A 26811-nucleotide genomic window follows, 5' to 3' on the forward strand; every position below is an offset into this window, starting at 1 on the left:
CACCCAGGCCTCTGGATAACAGCGGCTCCTCCTGTTGAGGGGCTCATAGGTCATCTCACTACACTCTATCATGCAGCAGCTCCAAGACACACAGCCACACCCAAACACACACACACACACACACACACACAAATACCACAGACAGACATAGGCATACACACTCAGATATACCGGAATAATCTGCAGGCGCCAGGTGCCAGGGAGCTCCGAGCCTTCCGTGACAGGAAGAGCAAGCAGGCCTGGAAGGCATCCATAGTACTGGGTCTCCTCTTCAGCTGAGGTCTAGGTGCCAGTTGGCCAGCAGGGCCTGGGTTTCTGCCCAGCTGAAGGGCCATCTGGGAAGACACTTTCCCTGAGGAGCTTCTAAATATGTCTCTGACTATCAGGGCTGGCTATGGCCTGAAAGAGGCTGACCAGAGAAGGGCCCTGAACTTGTCAAAGGCTAAGATTCAACCTGCTTGGGACGAGACTCCTCCCAGGCCCCCACCTCCCTGCAGTGTGTTCGTAAAGATGAGTTTTGACACAACCTTGTTGCTCTTGTAGAAGACCCAGGTTCAGTTCAGCTGGATCTCTCAGTTCAAGGCGAGCCTGGTCTACAGAGTGAGTTCCAGTATAGCCAAGGCGGTTATACAAAGAAACCCTGTCTCAAAACAATCAATAAGCCAGGTGGTGGTGGCATGTGCCTTTAGTCCCAGCACTCAGGAGGCAGAGGCAGGCGGATCTCTGTGAGTTCAAGGCCAGCCTGGTCTACAGAGCAAGTTCCAAGACAGCCAGGGCTACACAGAGAAACTGTGTCTCAAAAAACCTAAAAAAAAAAATCAATAAAATAAAATTAAAATTAAAAACCCTCAGAAAACTAGTAATGACTGGAAACATTCTCAGAAGGTGGGAGAGAGGACTCAGAGAATAAAAACACCTGCCGCTAAGTGGGACTGAGGCTCATGTCAAAGCTCATATAAAGTTGGAAAGAGAGAGCCCCATGCATGCCATGGCATTGTGCCACACATTCATCATCATAATAATAAATACTTATTATTATTAATATTTAATATTAATATTTATTAATAAATATTAGCCAGGTGGTGGTGGCATATGCCCTTAAGGCCAGCCTGATCTGTATAGTGAGTTCCAGGACTGCCAAAATTACATAGTGAGACCTTGCATCAAAAATTAAAATAGTAAGCCAGGTGGTGGTGGCGCACACCTTTAATCCCAGCAGTCGGGAGGCAGAGGCAGGTGGATCTCTGTGAGTTCGAGACCAGCCTGGTCTACAAGAGCTAGTTCCAGGACAGGCTCCAAAGCCACAGAGAAACCCTATCTCGAAAAAAAAATTAAAATAATAATAATAAAGCCCAGAAAGTGCCTCTGAGAACTCTGACCTCCAGCTTACCTCATGAGGAAAACTGGACACCTCTCCTTCGTGGAGAAGAATCAAGCGGCGGGTCCTGCTCTTGCCACGTCTGGACATTGCACCGCAGGTCACAGTTCCAACAATGAGTTACCAAAAAGTCAATAAAATCTTGCAGATTACGAAGAAAGAAAATGTACTTTTTTTTTGCACACAGCAGATAGTTGTCTTCACATAAAAACCTGAGGAATCTACAAATATTAGATAAGAGATTTAGCAAACCTAGACTCTAAAAACGTATCACAAGTCTATAGATTTAGTGGTGAGTAACTGGAAATAAAAGATTTTAAATATCACCATGAACATCTATGGTAAGGAAACAATGCTATTTTTGCTCAGTGCTCTGACTGCCAAAGTGGGAAAATCCAATAAAATGCCAGTAAATATTGAGCAACTATAACTCCAAATGTCTCATCTGCTTTTTAGTTACCTGACTCAATAAAATAGCTAAAGGGGCCGGGCAGTGGTGGCGCACGCCTTTAATCCCAGAACTTGGGAGGCAGAGGCAGGCAGATCTCTGTGAGTTTGAGACCAGCCTAGTCTACAAGAGCTAGTTCCAGGATAGGCTCCAAACCCACAGAGAAACCCTGTCTCAAAAAACCAAAAAAAAAAAAAAAAATAGCTAAAGGGGCCTGACAGGGCTGGAGGGGTGTCTGGGTTTGCAGACGGGGATACTTGTCAGGGGTAAAGCATTTGCCTAGCATTCATGAGTCTCTGGAATTGGAAAAAATCATATGCAATAGGATAAAAAATGATGAAATAGGAAGAAAACAAAAAATTATGATTCATATGCTACCAGCTACAAAACAATACTGAGGGAAATTAAGAAAATTCTAATAAGTGGGCAGTTGCGGAGGTGTTGTATGTTTGTGGACAGGATGTTCCATGTTGCTGAGATATGAGTCTCAAGTCCACCTATAGAGTCTCCTGAGGATTTTTTCCCCTTAGTGCTGAGGATTGACTCAGGGCCTTACATACACTAGGCAAGCATTCTACCACTGGAAAAACCCCCAGCTCTTCCACCAAATCTTGCTTTTGTAAATTTTTTTCCATGGTGTTTTGTCTGAGTGTATGTCTGTGTGAGGGTGCCAGATCCCCTGGAGCTGGAGTTACAGACAGTTGTTAGCTGCTATGTGGGTGCTGGGAATTGAAACCTGGTCCTCTGGAAGACCAACCACTGTTCTCGATCACTGAGCCATCTCTCCAGCCACCACAGAATCCTAGTGTAGGGATGGTTGTACCAACTGACCAGCTGACTCAGATTTCAAATAAGTAGGATGTAATTTCCCTCACCTGAAATCCCAGTGCTCCGGAGACTGAGAAAAGAAGGTTGCAGATTGAGGACAGCTGAGCTGCATGGGAAGACACTAACACACATATAAAACTGTGGCTAGGTATGGTGACATACTTCTGTAATTCCAGAATTTGGAAGGTAAGGGCAAGAGGATCAGGAGTTCAAGGACATCCTCAGCTACACAGAGAACTGGAAGTCAGTCATGAGATCTTGTCTCAAAAACAAAAGAACAGCCGGGCGGTGGTGGCGCACGCCTTTAATCCCAGCACTCGGGAGGCAGAGGCAGGCGGATCTCTGTGAGTTCGAGACCAGCCTGGTCTACAAGAGCTAGTTCCAGGACAGGCTCCAAAACCACAGAGAAACCCTGTCTCGAAAAAAAAAAAAAAAAAAAAAAAAGAACACCAGCACTCGGGAGGCAGAGGCAGGCGGATCTCTGTGAGTTCGAGGCCAGCTTGGTCTGCAAAGGGAGTTCCAGGCAGGACTCCAAAGCTACAGAGAAACCCTGTCTCGAAAAAACCAAAAAAAAAGACAAAAAACAAAAAACAAAACAAAAAGAACAAACAGAGATCATTCCAGAGATGGAACCCATACCTAACTAACACAGCTAACATAGCCAAGAACCCGAGACTGCATAGGTCCGGGGCCTGGGGACAAACTAATATTCTGCTGAAGGGACACAGTGCCTCAGCCCTCGTAGGGAAAGATTCTTATTGTAGTGGATGAAATAACACACACAGAGCCCACAGCTGGGTCGTTTGGACCATTTGTTTCTAAATGGGATATTTATTTTTTATTTATTGTTTTTCGAGACAGGGTTTCTCTGTGTAGCTTTTGGATCCTGTCCTGGAACTAGCTCTTGTAGACCAGGCTGGACTCGAACTCACAGAGATCCGCCTGCCTCTGCCTCCCAAGTGCTGGGATTAAAGGCGTGCGCCACCACCGCCCGGCAACTGCCCAGCTTCTAACTATCTCTTATAACTTGAATTAATCCATCCTTATTCAGCTACTTTCTGACTTGTGGCTCTATTACCTCATCTCCACACGGACTATCCTGCTTGCTGTGTCTCCTGGCATCGCCACCCTTCTTCTCAGCGTTCTCTCTACCCCGATAATCCTGCCTAGCTATTGACCACTCTGTTTTTTATTAAACCTATCTGAGTGACACATCTTCACAGTGTACAAAAAGATAATTCTACATTTCCCCTTTTTCATATAAATAAAAAGGAAATGTTTTAGCTCTAATATAGTAAAACTATATCCAATAGGGACAATTATCAGGTAAGAATTACATTCGCAGCGTCCAATTCATTTGCATTTGGCAAATTTGGCAAAAGTACTGTATTATATCTATCCTATCTTGGTGAGTCCAAAGTTTTGTATCTTATTTACTTTCTGTCGTGACTAAGGAAAACTGTATCTATGACTACCTAGTCTTCAACCCCATCAAAGACCTGAAAAGGTTATAATATTACCTGAGTAAACAGGAAGTGCCGAACAAGCTATTTCAAAAACTATGAAACAACTGAGACATCTGGCTACCTGGACAGTCACCCCAGGGTTCCTCTGTAATGTTGGGGCATCCATCTTCCTCCTACAGGCCTAGACTATCTGACAGACTTTTTTTTTTTTTTTAAAGATTTTTATTTATGGGGGCTGGAGAGATGGCTCAGTGGTTAAGAGCATTGCCTGCTCTTCCAAAGGTCCTGAGTTCAATTCCCGGCAACCACATGGTGGCTCACAACCATCTGTAATGGGGTCTGGTGCCCTCTTCTAGCCTGCAGACATACACACAGACAGAATATTGTATGCATAATAAATAAATAAATATTTTAAAAAAAGATTTTTATTTATTATGTATATAGGTTTCTTCCTTCATGTATCCTGCAGTACAGAAGAGGACACCAGATCTTATTACAGATGGTTGTGAGCCACCATGTGGTTGCTGGAAATTGAACTCAGGACCTCTGGAAGAGCAGCCAGTGCTCTATTCCTCTGAGCCATCTCTCCAGCCACCTCTGACAGACTTTTGTAAAGCAGGAATTTTGAAAGACTGTCCTACCTGGTCATGACAAATTCTGCAGTCATTTCCTTTTGTCCTGTTTGCTCAGGTTGGACAGCGTACTGCCAGCAGTTGAGGCAAGGGCAGTTCCTTGCCCAAGTGGCTAGTGTTTATCACAGAGAAAGCAAACTCACTCCATATGGAGGTTCTTCAATCTTTTTTTTTTTTTGATTTTCGAGACAGGGTTTCTCCGTAGCTTTTTTTTGGTTCCTGTCCTGGAACTAGCTCTTCTAGACCAGGCTGGCCTCAAACTTACAGACCTCTGCCTGCCTCTGCCTCCTAAGCGTTGGATTAAAGGTGTGTGCCACCACTGCTGGGAAACCAGTAACACTTTGTAACTAACCTCCCTAAATGATGACAAACATCCATAACCCACTGAAAGACCCAAAGCTGTCCACCCAACCTCTTCGGAATGTGGCGGGTGTCATGTTCTCTAGACTGCTTCCTGTTGTCTGGGGACACTGGCATCTTTAGGGTCCCTGGGTTCAAGTCCTGGGGAAGTTAGCTGTTGTCTAGTCTTGGTGTGATGGAAAAAATGTATTGCTTATCTGAAGTCTGGCTGAAGTATTCTGTGAGGCTGGACCATCTCAGCCAGTAGCCTTGAAACCGTTTTGGATGCAGAACTCTGAGGAAACTTCATATTTGGAGGCTGGGACACCTGGGCCCCACCCATTTTCCTTGGTGTCTGGTCCCCTGCTCTGGAAACACACAGACTCTCAGAGCTGTCATACATATCTGCAATAAGACAAGTATGGGCTGTGCGCTGCACATAAAACAAGTATGGGCTGTGCGCTGCACATAAAACAAGTATGGGCTGTGCGCTGCACATAAAACAAGTATGGGCTGTGTGCTGCACATAAAACAAGTATGGGCTGTGCGCTGCACACAAACCAGCCAAAGTAGATTTGTTAAAAATGTTTGAGCAGGTAGAATATAAGTCACCTGTTCTGTAGTTTCTCTAGATTTGTTTCTTTATATCCATAGTCAGGGTTTTTCAGGGGTCTTCCCTGATCCAACCTGATCTCTATCAATCTTGAATAAATCCACAGCCTTTTATTTCCTGCGGAAACAAAAGCAAAACCTCTTCCCCAGAGCCATACTTTTTTTTTTTTTTTTTTTTGGTTTTTCGAGACAGGGTTTCTCTGTGGTTTTGGAGCCTGTCCTGGAGCTAGCTCTTGTAGACCAGGCTGGTCTTGAACTCACAGAGATCCACCTGCCTCTGCCTCCCAAGTGCTGGGATTAAAGGTGTGCGCCACCACCGCCCGGCTCAGTCTTTCCTCTTTTTGCGTTTTCGAGACAGGGTTTCTTTATGTAGACCTGGTTGTCCTGGAACTCACTCTGTAGACCAGGCTGGCCTAGATGTCACAGAGATCTGCCTGCCTCTGGCTCCAGAGAGCTGGGATTAAAGGCGTGTGTCATAAATGCCCGGCTCTGTAAGACATTCTTAAAATATCTAGGCTGGTTTATTTCAGCAGCCTCTCCTTTCAATCCCATGCCCCTCAGCAGCTTTGCTTATCAGCAATCAAAAAAATTCAGAGTTAATGCAATACTACTCAGGATCCAGATTCCCTGTGTATAGTTCATCTTTACATAGCTTATTTTCATATTACTTACTTTTCTTTGCAAAGATTTTATTATTTTTAAACTAGTTTTTCTATGACTTGCTATACCCATTTTCTTTTCTTTTCCTTTCTTTTATTCTTTTTTTTTTTTTTTTTTTTTTTTTTTGATTTTTCGAGACAGGGTTTCTCCATAGCTTTTGGTTCCTGTCCTGGAACTAGCTCTTGTAGACCAGGCTGGCCTCCAACTCACAGAGATCCGCTTGCCTCTGCCTCCCAAGTGCTGGGATTAAAGGCGTGCGCCACCACCGCCCGGCTTATTTTATTTTCTTTCTTAAGCCTGCACACATTTTTAAACACACCATAACCTGTTTGGCTGTTTTGTTTTCCTTTTTTAGGGGTGAGGTCTGGGGCTGCTTGGCGCATTGGTGGCTCAGGCAGTGGCCAGGAGACACAGCTTTGTACCTCAACCCACACGAGAGGCTGTGGGACTAGGAAACCATACTTAGCTCCATTTTTGTGTCTTTTGGAACCTTTTTTGAGCTTTCTCGTGCCTTTTAAAAAATGTATTTATTTTATGTATACAATGCTCTATTTACATGTGCACCTGGAGGAGAGAGAGCATTGTATCCCACTAGAGACGGTTGTGAGCCACCATGTGGTTGCTGGGAATTGAACTCAGGACCTCTGGAAGAGCAACCAGCACTTAAAACCTGAGCCATCTCTCCCGGCCAAGTTTTCTCATCTCTTATGTGGACATACATGACCCACATTGGGCGCCATTTGAAGTCAGACGTTTTTGTAGGGACCATGGCTTCCCCAATAATGACACAGAGGTTTCTTATTAATTATGAATGTCGATAGCTTAGATCTGTTTCCAACTCATTCTTACAACTTAAATTAGCCCATTTCTGTTAATTTACTGTCTGCCTCATCTCTGAACTGTTCATCCTGCTTACTCTGCATCTCCTGGTGTCTCTGGCTTCTTCTCAGCATTCTCTCTGCCCCCCAAATCCTGCCGAGCTATGGGCCATTCAGCTTTTTATGAAACCAATCCAAGTGGCAATCTTCTCTGTGAACAAAGAGATTACTCTGCAACGTCATCTATGCTCTGTGGCTGTGATAAACTACCACGACCAAGGAAACTCGTAAAAGGAAGGGTTTATTTGGGCTTATGGCTCCAGAGGGCTAAGAGCCTCTCATGCCAGGGCACACGGCAGCAGAGAAGAGGCCGCTGAGAGCTCATGCGTCTAACTACAAGCAGGACACAGAGAGGCGGCCGCTGAGAGCTCACAGGTCTAACTACAAGCAGGATGCAGAGAGGGTAAACTAGAAATGGCTTTAACCTCTCAAAGTTTGGCCCCACCAGATGCACCTCCTCCAGCAAGGCCGTACCTCCTTCGCCTCTCAGGTGGCACCCAAGGCTATGGGACACATATCAGTCAAACCACCATACCAGACGTGGTAGTCCAGCCCCAGCTACATAAAACCATGTCGCAAAAATGGCGGAGAATACTTATAAAAACAGGTTTCTTTCTTTCTTTCTTTCTTTCTTTCTTTCTTTCTTTCTTTCTTTCTTTCTTTCTTTCTATGTATACAATATTCTGTCTGTGTGTATACCTGCTGGCCAGAAGAGAGCACCAGATCTCATTACAGATGATTGTGAGCCACCATGTGGTTGCTGGGAATTGAACTCAGGACCTTTGGAAGAACAGGCAATGCTCTTAACCTCTGAGCCATCTCTCCAGCCCAAAATAGGTTTCTAATGAAAGATTTATACCCAAAATCTATAAGAAAGCTTGCCACCTGATAGCTTATTTTAGTGTGTGTGTGTGTGTGTAGATATACCCATGCCATGGTGTTCCCATGCAGGTCAGAGGACCCTGGAAAGAGTTACTTCTCTCCTTCTATCCCATGGGACCTGAGGTTGGAATTCAGGACCTCATTTGACAGCAGGTGTTTTCACCTAATGAGTCATCTCACACAAACAAATAAAAAAATGCAATTTAAAACATCTTTATAGCCAGGCGGTGGTGGCACATGCCTTTAATCCCAGCACTCGGGAGGCAGAGGCCAGCCTGATATACAAGAGTGAGTTCCAGGACAGCTAGAGTTGTTACACAGAGAAACCCTGTCTCAAAAAAAAAAAAAGTCCTCCCAAAAATTTTTATTAATTAAAGACATATATAAAGAGTTCAATGTCAGGCTGGACAACTTAATAAAACTTGCTTCCAGAAACAAGGTTTTTTTAAAAAAGGACTGGGATGCAGTTCAGTGGTAGCCAGGACCTCACACATTTGCCCAGCGTGTCCTGGCTCACTTCCCTGAGTGTTGGGACTACAGGACATAGGTAATGCAGTGGTTTGGGATGTTCCACGTAGTCCTGGGCATTTGAACACTCGGTCCCAAGTGCTCTTTGAGATGAATCAGCAGTTAGGAGCACATCCTGTTCTTTCAGAAGACCAAACTTTGTTTCCCAACACCCTTGCTCCTTGCTTCCTAGCTCACAATGTCCCATCCAGTGCCTTTTTTTTTTTTTTTTTTTTTTTTTGTTTTTTCGAGACAGGGTTTCTCTGTGGTTTTGGAGCCTGTCCTGGAACTAGCTCTTGTAGACCAGGCTGGTCTCGAACTCACAGAGATCCGCCTGCCTCTGCCTCCCGAGTGCTGGGATTAAAGGCGTGCGCCACCACCGCCCGGCTTTTTTTTTTTTTTTTTTTTTTTTTTTGGATTTTTCGACACAGGGTTTCTCCATAGCTTTGGTTCCTGTCCTGGAACTAGCTCTTGTAGACCAGGCTGGCCTCGAACTCACAGAGATCCGCCTGCCTCTGCCTCCCCAGTGCTGGAATCCAGTGCCTTCTTCCAGCCTCTCCTGGAAGAGAATGCACACACACAAACACACAGATACATACGCATACACAAAAATGAACAAAATAAATGTTTTTTCTCAAAATACTAATGTAGCAAGTCATAGTGATTTATATCTGTAATTTCAACACTTGGAAGACTTAACTTAGGGCAGCCTGAGCTATATAGTTCTGGGCTACCCTTAGCTACAAGGGGAGGCTGGAGGAGGAGTCTTCAGCTATGTATGACTTCTGAGATCAGTCTGAACTACAGGCTGTGCTACCCCAGTATAGGGGCCTGGACAGCAGCTACCTGCATGCCCCAAGACCTGGATTCCATCCCAGCATGACAAACAGAAAACAGAAAGGGGAAAGGAATCCAGGCATGCTGGCGAATGCCCGAAATCCCAGCAATCAGGGAGTGTTAGTGGGAAGATCAGCTGTTCACTTGTTCAAAGTCATTTTTGTCAATGTTGACATTCCAAGACTGGTTTGAGGTATTTGGGACCCTGAAGGAGAGGTGAAGGGAGATAAGAGAACCTTCTGGAAGGCAACACTGCAACTCTGCTGCCCCAGGGTCCTGTAGCACTGGCTTCTGCCCCTTTCCCTGTACGGCCACTGCTTGTTTTCTGAACAAATGTGCAGCCTGTCTTGGAACACAAAACAGTGCATTTCCTGGGAGGTCATTCTCACTAAGAACCCCCAATGGCGTGGACAACAGGCGCCATCCAAGTCCCCGGCCCCCAGCCGCTGGCTAGCTACACATGGGAAGGCCCAGCCCCCTTCCTTCTCATCTCCACTCTGTTTATGTCTCTTGATATGAGGAACTCGGAGCTGAACGGTCAAGAGGCAGAAGCACTTTATTCAGGGTTCTTGTTGTGGGGCAGACACTCGGGTCTGGAACTGAGCTCAGCACAGCATGGCCTGTGGGAACCAACAGCCCATGGCAGCAGCTCAGGGAAATCTGCTTCATCAACCTAGTAGGAGGCAAGCTAAGAGCAGACCAGGGTAGGGGAGGCAGAGGCTGAGGAGTCTGTGCTCCCACAGACTTCAGGCTCATCGCTGAAACTGGGTATCGTGGTGCACACCTTTAATCCCAGGACTTGTGAGGAAGAGGCAGGCGGGTCTCTGTGAGTTTGTGGCCAGCCTGGTCTACAGAGAGTTCCACGACAGTCAGGGCTACATAGGGCTACCTTGCCTCCAAAAAACCAAAACCAAAACAAAATAGATTATAATTGTATGCATGAGTGTGCGTGCATACACACCCCACACACTCACACACATACGCAAGTGTGCAAACACGCACACACACACGTGCCAGTAGGCATGGTTGGAGGTGTCTTCCTGTCACTCTCTGCCTTCCTCCCTGTTGACAGGGTCTCTCTGTGACCTGAGCTCACTGTTTTTCGGCTGGCTTGGCACCCAGCAAGCCCCAGTGAGCCCCTGTCTCTATTACCTCCAGCACCAAGGCTCCAGGTACACACAACAGATGCGTGTTCAGGGATCCAAACATAGGTCCTCATGCTTATACTGTATGTACTCTTACTGAGTCTTTCTCCAGCCCCTAAAACTGGATCTCACAAGGTTGAGCACCTGTGGGATCACCAACAGTCCAGGAGTCTGATGAAGTGTGAACAAGCAGACTCAGTGAGGTACATAGAGCCCACCAGGGGCCAGGCAGCCTTTGCAGCCAGCTCTGTATTGCCTCTCAGACACTCTCAAAACTGTCCCTTCCTTCTGCCTCCCCCACAACACTCTGTCCTCAAGAAAACAAGGCCGGAGGGTAAGGTTCTCTGAAGGTCCCACCAGGAAAGTCCTATATCTGCCAGTGAAGATTCCTCCCCGAGGGGCAAGAAGCCAAAGTGAACCACTAAGCCAAGACAGAGGCAACCGAGACGCATTGCTTGCTCCACTCTGCCCCTGACCCCCGAGGAGGAAGCTGGCACCCCCAGCTCAAGGCCACATTGTCACAGAACTCACGGTGCCTCTCACCCTAAGTCTCATTACCCAGCTCACAGAAAGGCAGCCCTTGGCGGTGGCGCTCAGCCTTCCAGTCTGCACCCCAGGGAGGTGGAAGAGGAATTGAAGGAGGGGCTGTATCTATTCCTCAGCCTTGCACAAGCGACCCCCGCACGGCAGAAGCAAACAGGTCTTTGCCTTCTGGTCATTGCCGGGAGCGAAACAGAGAGGGCGGCTCCGTGCAGAATTTCTGAAATTGGTGTACAGAAGACAAGGAGCCCAGATCTTCGCTCTTCCTGAGTCCAACTGCACAGGAGGAGGACTAGGGACCAGATGGGGGTCGTCCTGCGGCACCTGCCGACAGAGTACAAAGCAGGAACTGCCTCAGAGGCACTTGAGGGCAGACTGGCTCACCAGTGGAGGACCTACAGCTTGGGGCGCAGGATTCACTGTCCCCTAAAACAGAAATGGAGACCTGGAAAAGGGTAGTATCTGAATAAAGAGTTTATCCAAGGACCAGAGGGGAGGTCTGGGAAGGGGGCCAGTAGGTGACAGAGAAGAGACCAAATGTGTTCCAGAGGAAATAAACTCTTGCTGGAGGAGCCTTGGATTCATGGCCAGGTGATCTGCAGGTAAGAGGTGCAGGAAATGGCGCATGGGTAGGAGACGTGGCCCTCAGTAGTAAGTAGGAGGAGGAGTAGTCTGGGGACCGTGGAAATCGTGAGGAGGGACATCTCCACGAAAGCCCGAGAAAGCGAGTACCCGTCCTGAAAGCCACAGCCACACGGAGAACTCTCTAGAAAGCAACATGACCCTCAGTGTTACAGGATGTGGAGAAGCCAGAGAAGTGAAGCCCAAAAGCACCCTTGGGAGTTTATGACCCCAAGGTCACTGGGCAAGAGGGGAGTGCCCCGGCAGACGTGAGCTGAGGCCGTAAAAGGTGGTTCAAGAGCTCACAGGGGTGTGCAACGGGGTGGGAGAGAATTTGCAGGGCTGAGTCTAGGGGGTGAAAGATGAACCTGGGGCTCAGAACATTTGACTCCTTAGTAAAGGAGGAACGGGAAGGGTGAGCGGACTCAGGTCTGGGTCAGGTCAACGGATTGCCAAATGAGCGGTGCTGGAGGGGGCTTGATGGACAGGACGAGTCGCTGAGGGCCACAGGGGATGTAACCTGGCACGGGATTAAGAGCCACTCTTAGGGATCCCCTTGTCTAAAACCTGCAAAGCAGTTCTTATACCTTGACCTTCCCTAGCGCCCCCCCCCCCCCCCCCCCGCCTGCGATACAGCTGCAAGAGTTTCACTCAGGAGCCAGATGGGACTTAAGTAAGGGACTTAATCTTCCGGAAAATCTGGACTGCAACCTGAATGCAATGGTGCGACCCCAGGACAGCAGATATAGCAAGAGAAAGGATCGCGCTGAGTCACACCCTATTTCTTTCCTTAGCGAGCTCAGACCCTCACTGGCCAGGTCAGGATTCACTCGCGGAAGGTCCTGAAGTCCAGGGTGTGCAAGATTGGATCTTCAGGGTCGCGGTATACCAAGCGAGGGTCCTCGGAAGGGACCCGTGGGGTCGGAGTCCGGGTCAGGACCTGCGCAAGGCTCTGTGTGCCAGAGGGGAGGGGAAACGGGTGCGCTCGGTGCACATCCGCAGAGCGAACGCCGCACGGGAGAGACCGTCGGGGTTACACCAGGAGGGTTGAGGGCTCGCAACAGGTCCGCTGCGCTAAGGCGCAGGGCGCGGACCCTCGGCTCTCCCAGTCCCCTGCCGGCCGCCCCCGCCTCCACCCCCTCCCCCTTCGCCGCCGCCCAACGTCGCCGCCGGAAAGTTTGCTAGCGGCTGGCGCGGAGCCGGCGCCGACCCCGATCGCAGCGCAGCGGAGACGAGTGGCCGCCAGCTCCCAGACCTGAGCGAGCTCGAGGACCGCGAGACGCCCAGTCCTAGCCCGAGCGACAGAGCACAGTAAGCACTAGGGTCGGACCCCTTGGGGACGGCCCCAGGCGGTCTGTGGGGCGCTGGATCACGGGCGTGACCAGGCGCGCAGAGGAGGATGGTGAGGAGCCGGCCCGCGGGCCTGGATGTGGGGGGCCAGCTGTCCCTGGGGTCTTAGGTGTCGCGGTTCTCGCCCCCGTCGAACACCTCAGTTTCCAGCCCGGGGATAGGTCCTACTGTCTGGACGGTCACCTGATCCCTAACCGTCTGTCAGGTTGGAGGTCTCAACCTCTGCTTTCTGTCCTCTGAGCGCGCAATCCGGGAGCGGCGAGAGGGTGGGCGCAGGCGTGGGTCCTGCTGTCCCACTGAGCGCCTAATGCACTCCGGGCCCCCGCCCCTCCCCCAATGGCTCTCTCATTCCCTCCGCTCGATCCGCTTTTCCCTCTTATGTGTCCCTGATGCCTAGGACTCCCGAGCAGTGACCCAGTCTTGCTGGGATAAGGTGCGGTGCGTTTTTCTTTCGCGGCTCACAATCGTTCACTTTGACTGCTTTTTCTGCTCCTGCCTCCCCAGCGACCACCTTCCCACTTCAGACCCGTGAAGTTCACATCTTGGCTCTGGCACCCTCCGAGGATCGACCAGAAATACTTTGCTGTCCTTCTGTCTTGGAGACATGGGAGGGGGAGTCAGAGCTCACCCTGGCGGGTATCTCAGGGCCTGCCCGCCCCCTTTCGGGGGAAGGACTCAGGAATTGGGTTTTGTCAACAGCCTGTGGACCCTGATCCTGTCCCTGCCCTAGATCTATGACCTGGGCTAGTTTTTCTGTTTTGACCAAAACCCTCTTCCAGATGTTAACTTTACGGATTTCTCAAAGACTTTGCTACCTTTCCGATTTTGGCTCCTAGGGAACCAAGAGCCTCCCCAGTGATACCTCCCTTGGCCGCTGGGCCATCGGTCTTACCCTCAGCCACCTGCAGAGAAAATCGGTGGCTCGCTGGCCACACTGCAAACACCCAGGCGTCCTTTGTCCTGTTGGAGCCGGCTGGGTGCAGTGGTGGCATGGGCCAGTGCCAGTCCAGGTAGCTGGCGTGCATAAGCAAGCGCACACAGTAAAGACAAGACAGGCTGACGTCTTAGGAATTAATTGGGTCTTGCATCTTCTGTATTTCCCCGACAGTTGGGCCTCATGAAGTCTGAGACCTGAGAGGGATTTCAGCTGCCTCGTCCAAGAGGAGGAAAATAGGGTCCCTGGTCCATTGTCCCTTCTCCCCATCTGTTCCTTGCCAGGGAGAGTAATAAGTTGGAAAAAGACCTGCAGCTCCGGCCACAGGAGCAAAGGTGCTGCGTCCACACCTGGCTACCTGGTACCCCGGGGCTAGGACTGTGCTCTCATTGGGTGAATATTTATTAGCGCTGATGGACTCTGTCTGGGTCAGGATTTACCCCCCACCGTGGGGACAGGAGGCCGGCTGCACAGGGTAGGCTGAGCAGTTCTGTGCTACAGATGACAAAGCCCTGGACCATCCAGTGGTCATTCTCCTTCAGTGACAGGAAAAGCATTCCCTGTTGGTCCTGAACTTCACATTTGCCCCCTTCCCTGGCTTCATCATGAGGCCCGGATGTTCTCTGCAGAGATCCCAGCATCTCAGCCTTGTGGGAATGAAAATCTGTCTCCACCTCATGATGTTCCCTAGCTCACCGTCCAGCAAACTGCCTAGAAACTCCTTTGTTGTTCCCCTACCACCCACAGAAATCCCGACGGATGGTTCCTGGACCCATTTTAGCTCACCCTCCATGGTCTGTGGGGGAGGAAATCTTCAAGCATTCTCAGTCTTATTTCTGGATTTTAGAAGATAGGATCTCGCTATGTAGCTCTGACTGTCCTGGAACTCACTCTGTAGAGCAGGCTGGCCTCGAACTCAGAGATCTGTCTGCATCTGCTCCTGAGTGCTGGGACTGCAGGCTGCTGGGACCACCCAGCTGTTGAACACTCATGCTTTCAACAGGGCTATGGAGGGAGACCTGGGCTCTAAGGACGATTTGCTGCTAGTGGACTGATGTCCACCCTTGCAGGGCCTTGGGCCAGTATTCTTTCTCCCCGTGCCCCTTACCTGTATCCCCACTATCTGTCTACTCATGCTGGTCATTCCTTGTTATTCAACCCTGAAGCCTTCCCATTTCTACCCTTCCTTTATTTCAGGGCCACTGGGGGACCCCAGCAGCTCTAGGGTGGGGACCAGACATAGTGGGTAAAGGCCCAGTTTCTGACTTCTCCATACCGAGCCCACTAGTGACCTGGGCAGCAGATGGGGCAATTTGATCCAAATCAGGAGATTAAGGCTACTTGGTGACCAGGAGGTAGGGACACCTAAACTTCTCCTTTTCAGCCTGTTTGCTGTTTTGTTCTCTGCAGGAACCCTATACTCTGTGGGTATTTATTTTGCTCTAAGGGTCAGGTACCAGAGACTTAAAACTCCCAGATGTTGCCTCCTGCTAGACTCTACTGACCAAGAGTGAGGCTCAGGAGTCCCACAGTAGGCTATGAGCCAGGTGTGACTGAAGGGGGTCAGAAGTACAGGAGTGGCCGGGTGGTGGTGGCGGCACACACCTTTAATCCCAGCACTTGGGAGGCAGAGGCAGGCAGAACTCTGTGAGTTCAAGGCCAGCCTGGTCTATCAGAGCTAGTTTCAGGACAGGAACCAAAGCTACAAAGAAACCCTGTCTCGGAGAAGGAGGAGGAGGAGGAGGAGGAGGAGGAGGAGGAGGAGGAGGAGGAGGAGGAGGAGAAGTACAGGAGGGCAGGGCAGAAGTGAAGGGAACCCTATCAAGCTGTTGCCTCTAGAGCTCAACTGGGCTTACTATAGCAGGCTAAAATCCAGGGGGTCCCATTTTCTGGCACCTGGGATTCCTGCAAATTCCTCTACCTTAGCCATATCCATGTTCTTCTCTTCTCCCCTTCATCCTCCCACTCTTCCTCACCTCTGTGGGAGGGGCAGGTCTTGCTATATAGTCCCAGCTGGCCAAGAACTCACTATATAGACCAGGCTGCTCTTGAACTTTGGGTGATCCTCCTGCTTCTGCCTCCTAAATGCTAGGACTCCAGGTCTGTGCCACCATGCCTGGCTCTGTGTTGTATAACCTGTCTGTGGGTTTACAGGAGAGAGGCCTGCCTCGGCCCTGGGAAGTTCATAGTGTGACCTCTTACAGGCCCTAAGTAGCTCTTCTCTCTCCCTCCATGAAAATGCATCGGAGCCAGGAAGAGTTCTGAAGCAGTGTGGGACTGGTGTGTGTGTAGTTGCTACTGCTCAGGGCCTGTCACTGGTGTTCCCAGGACCCACAGGCAGCGTCAAGCAGAGGTGTCCCCCATCTGGGCCCTGGCAGTACCAGTACTAATCTTAAAGGAATGTGCCACTAGTTTGTGACCAAGAGGCCCAGTCTGAGAGCCTTGTACAAGGTCCACAACATTATATGGACACACTGGTCCTGGGAAAAGGGACATACGGGTGTAGGAGACCATATGAACACATGCCCCAACACAGTCTGGCCCCTGGCAGGCCAGGAACGGCTCCGACACAAGGGACAAGTGTTGATGGGCCTGGGCATGCTACCCTCACCCTCTTTATCTTGGGTTAGATTGCTGACCAGTCAACTTTCCAAGGGTTAAGCATAGGTGGGGAGGTCTGGGCCTAACCAGGGCAACAGAACGGAGGGAGGAGGTAGCCGGTGCCAGTCTGAGAGATCTGGGTGGTCAGATAGGAAGGCTGACTCCTGTCAGCCCCAGGTAGCAGGAAAACAGCTGCCCATAGTCACTTGTCTCTGAATTGGCACTGGGAGCTACTCACACGTCCCCTCTACAAGCCTCAGCCATCAGGAGGCCTTAGGCTCAGAGGCTTGTTCTTAGGGGACACGATACTCTATAGACTTTCTCCAGACTCTCTATTCTTGTTCTCTGCAGCCTGAGGAGGGGTGTACACACCCCAAGGACCCAGACGTGTAACCCCTGGCAGATGTGGGGAGTGGCTACCCAAGGGCATGCCTTGCACCCCGCTCCACAGTCCCCGCCTGCTGCTCCTGCTGCTGTCGTGTCTGGTGAGCGCTGTGCACCCCGCACCCCGCGCGGAGGGCTGCCTGCTCTGCACAGAAGTGCTGATGGCTCCCTGTTCCGTCTGTCTTCCTGGTTGCTGGCCCACCGGTCTTCCAGCCGAAAGCACCCTCTGCCCAGGTGATGGACTTCTTGTTCGAGAGGTGGAAACTTTATGGTGATCAGTGCCACCACAATCTGAGCCTGCTGCCCCCACCTACGGGTGAGTCCCGCCTGCAGACTCCTGGGTCCTGTTCCCTGCCTCAGTGTGCAGTGCAGGAGACCTTCTTATGGGAGTGTGACAGAAACACTCAATGGCCTTTTCATGCCCAGCCACCTGCCCCCAGATACAGGCCAGGTGACTGACCTCCAGAGGCAAGAGGCTTCCCCACGGCTGCACGGTCAGGAGACAGTAGAATGGCAGAAATGGCTCGTGGCTGGCTTGTTCTGCTGTCCTCCCTGCTGCAGGACGCCCCCTCCTCAGCCATCAGATCCTCTGCTTTCACTGCTCACAGTGGGCAGACAGTGGATAGGGTCACGGGTGGGTGCCGAGAGAGACTGGGTCTATACCACTGTCCGGTTGAGGGAGATGACCAGTGCCCGGAAGAGAGGGAGGAGGATGTAGGAGCTGCAGCTGGGACTCGGCCTGGGCCTGGAAAGGATGCCAACCAAACTGGAGATCAACATCTGGGAAGAAATGTATCACAAGGAGGGGGGCAGTGAGGTGTGGGACTCACACAGTGAAAACGGGGAAATGAATCATGCAAGCTGTCCTACGACCCTATAAGCTTATGTGCACACGTGTGTGCTTCTGTGTGCATGTGCCTGTATATAACACACATGTACATATGCACACACATAAATAAATGAAAAAAATTTAATACTAGTTTTGGGAAAAGGCACAGTTTGGGGCACATTTGAGATGGGAGAATTTTGTTTTTTATGGCTTTTCGAGTCAGGGTTTCATATTAACGGTCCTGGCTGTCCTGGAACTAGCTCTTGTAGACCAGGCTGTCCTGAACTAGCTCTTGTAGACCAGGCTGTCCTGAACTAGCTCTGTAGACCAGGCTGGCCTCAAGCTCACAGGGATCCACCTGCCTCCCAAGTACTGGGATTAAAGGCGTGCGCCACCACCGCCTGACTGAGATGGGAGATCTTGAAGGAAAGGGACTTTGGCAAACTCAAGCGTTGCCTGGGCTGGAGGGGGAGGTGGGTATGAAGTTCAGGAGGCAAAATAACTGGCCAGGGGCTGGGCCTTGTGTCCCACGTCAGGGAGGCAGCCTCTTGGGATGCAGGCTCAATGAAGTGATGGTGATTCTCGGGGGCTGGCCGTGGGGCTTCTGGTCCTGATGGGAGCCCCTCCTCCACCCTCCTTCATCCTCACAGAGCTGGTTTGTAATAGAACCTTCGACAAGTACTCCTGCTGGCCTGACACCCCGCCCAATACCACAGCTAACATCTCCTGCCCCTGGTACCTACCTTGGTACCACAAAGGTAACTTTGGAGGCCCTGGGAAGCCTAGGGGGCGGAGCATGGGGGTGGGCTGACCCGAGCCTTGCACTCAATCCCAGTGCAGCATCGTCTGGTGTTCAAGAGGTGCGGGCCTGACGGGCAGTGGGTGCGAGGGCCGCGGGGGCAGCCATGGCGCAACGCCTCCCAGTGCCAGATGGACAACGAAGAGATCGAGGTCCAGGTCAGCTGTGGAGGGTTTGGGGTGATACCCCAGTGGGGCTGAGTGGAGCCGGGGGGTGGGGGGAATGAGGTGCTGCCCGGCCCCGCTCAGCCTCTGGTTTGCAGAAGGAAGTGGCCAAGATGTATAGCAGCTACCAGGTGATGTACACTGTGGGCTACAGTCTGTCCCTGGCGGCCCTGCTCCTTGCCCTGGTCATCCTGCTGGGCCTCAGGTATATTGCTGATCACTCAGCTCACGCCCGCTGTGGTGAAGGGGGGCAGAGGGACAGGACAGGGGTGGTGCTGACTTGCTATCGTACAGGAAGATGCACTGCACCCGGAACTATATCCACGGGAACCTGTTTGCGTCCTTTGTGCTCAAGGCCGGCTCTGTGCTGGTCATCGACAGGCTGCTCAAGACACGCTACAGTCAGAAGATTGGAGATGACCTTAGCGTGAGCGTCTGGCTCAGCGATGGGGTGAGCCATGTCTCTGAGCGGTCGCCAGCCTGTGTGGGGTGGCAGGGTGGCGTGGGCCCCAATCGTGTCTCCCCTTGCGCAGGCGGTGGCTGGCTGTCGAGTGGCCACAGTGATCACGCAGTACAGCATCATCGCCAACTATTGCTGGCTGCTGGTGGAGGGTGTGTACCTGTACAGCCTGCTGAGCCTTGCCACCTTCCAAGAGAAGAGCTTCTTTTCCCTCTACCTGGGCATTGGCTGGGGTGAGTAGGCTTGTGGGGAGAAGGGGAAGCAAGCTAACTGGGGGGCCCTGGAACCACAGCTGCTGTTCCCATAGGAGCGCCCCTGCTGTTTGTCATCCCCTGGGTGGTGGTCAAGTGTCTGTTTGAGAATGTCCAGTGAGTATGAGTTCATAGGATGGGCTGGGGCAGCTGGGGCCGGTGGCGCTGGGCTTTGTAAAGTGACCCCGGGGGGTAGGGAGATGGGGTGAGGGTCACACTTTGGCAAGAAATGTAAATCCAGAGTCTGGAGTTGGGGTTCATTAAAGATGCTCTCTTTTCCTTTCTGGGAGCACTCAGTAGATCCCAGCAGATAGGGGTAGGTGCTGGGGAGTTGCATGTATCCCCAAGATGTAAGCAACTGGCCCTTGCAGGTGCTGGACCAGCAATGACAACATGGGCTTCTGGTGGATCTTGCGTATCCCTGTCTTCCTGGCCATATTGGTGAGGAAACAAGTTACTTTGTTGCGCTCAGCGAGGAAAGGCTCACTGGTTGACTCCCCTTCTCAGGCTAGGAGGAGACCACATTCTACCTAAGAGGAGACAAGTTACTTTGTTGCACTCAGCAGGAAAAGGGTTACTGGCTTGACTCTCCCTTCTCAGACTAGGAGAAGGGTAATCCCAGCACTGATCCAGGAGGCTGTATAGCCTGGGCTGTGGGTCAGGCTGCCCGTTCTTGGCTGATTGCCTGCCAGCCCCGGAACCCTATGTCTAGGGTTCACTTGGCAACAACCTCGCCTGCAGGGGGACACATGAGCACCATGCCAGACACAGGAAGTTTTCAGGCGGCCCCTAACCTTGGTCTCCCTCACACAGATCAATTTCTTCATCTTTGTCCGCATCATTCACCTTCTTGTGGCCAAGCTGCGTGCCCGGCAAATGTACTATGCTGACTACAAGTTCCGGTGGGCATGGGCAAAAGCCGGGGCCCAGGCCAAAGAGGGTTGGGGTTGGGGACCGGTGCCTTTGTGGGGAGAGCCCAGGAGCCCCGGCAGGTGAGGACGCTCAAGCTCTGCCCCTGCAGGCTAGCCAGGTCCACGCTGACCCTCATCCCTCTGCTGGGGGTCCATGAGGTGGTCTTTGCCTTTGTGACTGACGAGCACGCCCAGGGCGCCCTCCGCTCCACCAAGCTCTTTTTCGACCTCTTCTTCAGTTCCTTCCAGGTGAGTCCCCACCATATCCCCCATGCCTCGGGCCCAGAGTGTTGCCCCTGACCTCCCTCTTTCTCCAGGGCCTGCTGGTAGCTGTCCTCTACTGTTTCCTCAACAAGGAGGTAGGTGAGACTGACCCCAGGATTGGAGCCGGGCGAGAGGCCTGCCATGCCCTAGTATGACCATAGCTTCCTCCCCATTGTTATGGTTGCGTGTGTTGGATGTCAGGTTCCCCCAGGTCCTCAAGGAGTTCAGTGTGTAGGTGATTCCTGCCTTCCCTGCTGACAAACTGCCCTGCTGTACCCATTGTGGAGTCTGCTGTATTTTAGGTCTGCTTAGACCGAGGCTGAGCACCTCAGAGTGACCCAGGCAGGATCCTAGCAAGTTGGAATGGCAGAGTGGTCCTACCCATGGTTCTCCTAGGTGCAGGCAGAGCTACTGCGGCGTTGGAGGCGATGGCGAGAAGGCAAAGCCCTTAAAGAGGAACAGATGGCTAGCTGCCGTGGCAACCACACGGCCCCAGCAGGGTCTAGTCACGGTGAACCCGGTGAGAAACTTAAGTTCATGACTGCAGGCAGCCGCAACGGGACTGAACCCTCTGTGGAGATCTCCTTCGCTAGCAGTCTCTCAGGGCTGACTGACAGCCCCACCTGAAGCCCCACGGGAGCCCAGCCAGGCTGGATTCAGTAAGGGCCTTACAGGACAACTCAGAACCAGACGCCTGGCCAAGGCTGGAGAGACAACGCAGCCAGACAGCAGCTTGCGCTGTCCACACTCCCTCAACCTGTCCTGACCCTGGCACAGACCACACTGATGGAGTGGGGGTGAATATGATGGAGGAGTTATTGCTATGAACTGTGGTGTTCCCGTGTGCTGGCATGTCCCATGTGCCCAATGTATGTCCTTCAATAAAGGGGTCAAGTAGTAGCTGCTCTGCATATCCTGGACAGCGGGGCTTGAAGCACCCAGGGAGTGCTGGAATCTGGGAGGCTGGGGCCGTTGTGCATGGGAACAGGCCAGGCAGAGAGGGCTAAGCTAACGCAGTCCAGGAAACAGTTGTCACCACAGTGGTGCTTTGGGGTGGGAGCTGCTTCCTCCAGGAGCACTCTGAGTCTAAGTTGTCCCTTGAGGAAGTGTTTGTGATAAAGGCTCTTGACTCAGCCATGCGAGCAAGCCAGAGCTTGTTGGGCAGAATGGGACCCGTGAAGGACTGAGGTCCACCTCTAGGGTTATCCCTTGGGTCTGTGCTCTGATGCCTAGCGGAGTGTGAAGGCAGGGTGCAGAAGGAGTCAGCCAGGTACCTCTGCTCAAGTTGCTGGAGGTAGAAAATGCAGGACCCTAGGGGAGGGGTGTACACAGCCATCGGGCCACGTGGGCTGTAGCTGCTCAGGCAGAGCCAGGCTAATTGAAACAAATGAAGGGGCAGGAGGCCTCTCAGGAAAGGTAAATAGAATGACTCACCTGCCAGGCCAAGCACTGGGGCCTGAAGGGGCCCTGGGAGCAGCTGGGAAGGAAGGAGGCTGACTTGGGAGCACTGGTGCACCTCTGGCCCAGGTGGGTGCTTGAATTACTAGGACTAACTGGTGGGAGACAAAGAGCTGGAAGCCAGCGATGCACGCTGCACCTGCTAGAGACCGGGAGTTTCTGACCTTGCATCTCATCCCAGATCTCCAGGCTCCGGGCCCAGATCCTGAGCTCTAGCTGCCTGGGTGCCTGCTGTGGGCACCAAGCCACTCCACACCAGCACATGAGTGTGTACACTCTCCTTCACGCCAGCTGAGCTCAGGGTTGGTGACTGCCTTGGGGGATGCAGCTCGCTGAGGGCCTCCTGACAGCCCTCCCCATCCTGAGTCCTGAGTCCCTCTGTCCTTGTCCTCCTTCACCCCTGTCCCCATTTCTGTCCCCGAGGGAACTGGAGCAGGCTGGTGCAGGTAGGGGAAGAGGTGGGAGCCAGGCAGGTTCACCTAGCCAATGAGCGTGAACCATGGCCAGACAGCTCAAACCAGGACCATTTTTGCTTCTGGGGACCCCATCCCTTCTCCATGGTTCTCTCCTCACCCTCAGTCCAGCATGTTAGTCTTCCTCCCCCGTAGGAACGTTGGGTGCTGTCCAGCAGAGGGTGTGAGTGTGCCCAGGTATGCCCAGGTGCCTCAGAGGGATGCAGCTATGTGAACATGGAAGAAAAGAAATGCAGTCCTAAGGCTGGCATATAAATGCTCGATGTTCCAGAGAAATGTGTGTGATGGAGTTGCGTCTGTTGTTAGAAGGCAGGATGTTAAAGAATTCAAGGCCTGGGGCTACATAACAAGTTCAAGACCAGCCTGGGCTACATGAGACTTTCAAACAAAAAATAAATAAACAAAAAACCTGAAGGTGCTTGATGTGGGATCCCCTCTGTACGCTGTGAGTACCAATGGTTAGAAAAGAAACAGGCTTGACCTGATAGGGTAGAACTTAGGTAGGCGGGGAAAACTAAGCTGAATGCTGGGAGAAAGAAGGGCAGAGTCAGCGAGAAGCCATGTAGCCCTGCTGGAGACAGATGCTGGGAACTTTACCCGGTAAGCCATAGCCATGTGGCGATACACAGATTACTAGAAATGGGTTAAGATTTAAGAGTTAGCCCATAAGAAGCTAGAGCTAATGGGCCAAGCAGTATTTTATTTTATTTTATTTTTGGTTTTTCGAGACAGGGTTTCTCTGTGGTTTTGGAGCCTGTCCTGGAACTAACTCTTATAGACCAGGCTGGCAAGCAGTATTTTAAATAATACAGTTCTGTGTGATTATTTTGGGTCTGAGCTGCTGCGCAGCTGGGAAACAAACAAGCAGCCTCCCTCAACAATCAGTGCGCCAACATGATGGACAAAATCCACATAAAACCTGAGGGGGCTTGGAAATGAATTCTAGACACTAAAAAACAAAGTTTGGCCATATTTTCCCCCCGATGGACTCTGCTTGCTGGTAGTGTGCTGCAGTTCCTTTAACGGAGGCCTTATTGATTCAGCAATAGCAGGGGGAAAAAGCCACATGGTTTTAAAAGTGGTGGCTACCTGCTTGACCAACACAAATGGCTCTGACTCTATCTGGAGGTCTGGCTATAAAGCATTTAAATGGGGGTTGTGAACAGATTGCTACAACATGCTTAATGGCAACATAGACTGGCTGTGTGCCTAAAAATGGGCTGTGAGCATGGCTCTCAGAGGCAGTGAGCATGGCTCTCAGAGGCAGCCAACAGTTGCACCATGCTGGGCTGGGCAAGGCAAGCAGGCAGTGCCATTTCCCCTAGCAATGACGTCACTTAAGTTCATAAAAAGGACTTAGCATTTTAAAAAGCACTTTTGGTCAAAAAAATAATTGTAAATATACAATAAAGACAAATTCACATTGAAAAGACCTCTAAATAGGTCACAGTGTTGGATAAATGTACATAGGCTTGGGAGAGAGAAGAAAAAGATTATAGCTATAAAAAGAAGCAAAAGGTTTGTTGTTTTTTTTTTTTTTTTTTGGTTTTTTTTTTTTTTGGTTTTTCGAGACAGGGTTTCTCTGTAGCTTTGGAGCCTGTCCTGGAACTAGCTCTTGTAGACCAGGCTGGTCTCGAACTCACAGAGATCCGCCTGCCTCTGCCTCCGGAGTGCTGGGATTAAAGGCGTGCGCCACCACCGCCCGGCTGTTTTTTTTTTTTTTTAAAAGGTAAAGTCGTTAAAGAGACAGAGTACAGACAGCCATAGATTAGAAGGAATAAAGAAAAATAAACCACATAAAGATGGAAATTCACAGAGAGTCTGGATTATGTATATTATTGTGTTTTCTTTGAATTTTTTGACTGTGAAAGAGCTAAGTACAGAGAGACATTTCATTGTATGGGCTTCTAAGATAAACCAATATGTATATTATAAAGATATCTTGACTTCAGAATTTGGGTCTAAGGATATATTGCTTTGGAAAAGAGGTTCTGCTTTTGTTTCCACAGAGGATGAGAACCTGTGGATTCATTCCAGACTAGTGTGGTTTGACTCACCAAGACCCCCTGAAAGGTCGCCAATGAACACCCCAAAAGAAAAATACTTTGCCCAACAAACAGCAGGAAGTAGTTTGAAGAGAACTATGCCCATATTCCCAAAAATTTTTAAGTATTTATTTATTATGTATACAGTGTTCTGTCTACATGTATGCCTGCTGGTCAGGAGAGGGTGCCAAATCTCACTACAGATGGTTGTGAGTCACCATGTGGTTACTGGAAATTGAGCTCAGGTCCTTTGGAAGAAGCAGCACTCTTAACCACTGAGCAATCTCTCCAGTCCCCAAATATTGTTTATAAATGTTTGCTTACATTTAAAGGGGGATATGCTATAGAGATTTGAATTGGCATGGATCTTGGTTTACTGATACAAATTTAAGGTCAATTTTGTTTTTTTTTTAATATTTATTTATTTATTTGTTATGTATACAATAGTCTATCTGTGTGTATGCCTGCAGGCCAGAAGATGGCACCAGATCTCATTACAGATGGTTGTGAGCCACCATGTGGTTTCTGGGAATTGAACTCAGGACCTTTGAAAGAGCAGGTAATGCTCTTAACCACTGAGCCATCTCTCTAGCCCCTTAAGGTCAATTTTGTTATACTGTGTATATGTATATTTCTGCTCTTAATTAAGGTACTGTGTTTGTGCAGCTCATTTAAAAATTTAATGTATGAGGCTGAGAGAATGCTCAGAAGTTAAGAGCACTGACTTTTCTTCCAGAGGCCCTGAGTTCAAATCCCAGCAACCACATGGTGGCTCACAACCATCTGTAATAAGATCTGGTGCCCTCTTCTGACCTGCAGGGGTATATGCAGGCAGATGCTGTATACATAATTAATAAATAAATCTTTAAAAAATTAATGTATAATTAAGAAATATAGGTTAATAGATAGTCATCTATAATAGTCAAGTTTGTAGTCATGTTAGATTTACTAGATGTACAGAGATGTATTTCAGATGGGTAGGCATTCTTCAAACTTTTCAAAGACTACAGAATATGACGTTTAAAATACTTTAAGAATTTAGGACTTGTTGGGCAGTGGTGGTGCACGCCTTTAATCCCAGCACTCGGGAGGCAGAGACAGGTGGATGGCTGTGAGTTTGAGGCCAGCCTGGTCTACAAGAGCTAGTTCCAGGACAGGAACCAAAAAGCTACAGAGAAACCCTGTCTCGAAAAAAAAAAAAAAAAAAACAAAAGAATTTAGGACTTTTCATGACAGTGAGACATACCTCTCCTGGCAGCACCAATTACTTCAAGAGGATGATGGGCATTGAAGAAGCTCCTTATGGAATTGGTTAGCCATTTGGTCAAGAAACTGCTCTTGCCTGGACTGCTTGATGAACCAGACATGCAGGACCCACAGAGAAATGGCTGCTGAACTTGCCTAAAGGTGAGACCATCCTTCGGGGTTCCTGCTTCATGAAAGTCTGCAAGACATTCTGTGGGACACAGAAGAAAGTGACTGAGCTGTCTTCAAAATTTCCTGCTTCGTGGAAAAGTCTTCCGGATACTATGGGCCTGTGGGCTGAAGATGGATGTTTCAATGATACAGAACTTTGGGTGACTGTCCAGGCAGTGGGAAATCTGTCAATTCTAGAGTTTTGGAAATTGCTTACAATGCACTTCCTGTTTACTTAGGTAATATTATATCTTTCTGGAGTCTTTGATGGAGTTGAAGAATTGATAGTTATAGTTTTCCTTAGATATAATAAAATATAAAGTAGATATAAATATTATAACTGTAATTCTTGCTTGATACCTGTCTTGTTATATGTAATTTTACTATGTTAAAGTTAAAACCTTCCTTTTTATTTAAACAGAAAAAGGGAGGTGAAGTGGGATTCCCCTCTGTATGCTGTGAATGCCATTGGTTAATAAAGAAACCGCCTTGGCCTGATAGGGTAGAACTTTGTTAGGCATGGAAAACTAAACTGAATGTTCAGAGAAAGAAGGGCGGAGTCAGAGAGAAGCCATGTAGCCCCGCCAGAGACAGATGCTGGGAACTTTCCCTGGTAAACTACAGCTACATGGCCATACATAGATTACTAGAAATAGGTTAAATTAAGATGTAAGTGTTAGCCAATAAGAAGCTAGAGCT

General features: G+C 50.0%; 1 protein-coding gene across 1 annotated transcript; it reads left to right on the plus strand.

Moving 5' to 3' along the window:
• Window positions 1-17086: 17086 nt before the first annotated feature.
• Gcgr (glucagon receptor) lies at window positions 17087-21380 on the plus strand. Its single transcript, XM_057776099.1, has 13 exons — window positions 17087-17143; window positions 17256-17358; window positions 18522-18629; window positions 18707-18828; window positions 18933-19039; window positions 19129-19285; window positions 19368-19527; window positions 19602-19662; window positions 19917-19986; window positions 20359-20447; window positions 20567-20705; window positions 20774-20815; window positions 21117-21380. The coding sequence occupies exons 1-13, from the start codon at window positions 17087-17089 to the stop codon at window positions 21345-21347; spliced, it is 1446 nt and encodes a 481-aa protein (XP_057632082.1). The 3' UTR covers window positions 21348-21380.
• Window positions 21381-26811: the final 5431 nt, after the last annotated feature.

Source organism: Chionomys nivalis, chromosome 7, assembly GCF_950005125.1.
Source record: "Chionomys nivalis chromosome 7, mChiNiv1.1, whole genome shotgun sequence".
Taxonomy (NCBI): domain Eukaryota; kingdom Metazoa; phylum Chordata; class Mammalia; order Rodentia; family Cricetidae; genus Chionomys; species Chionomys nivalis.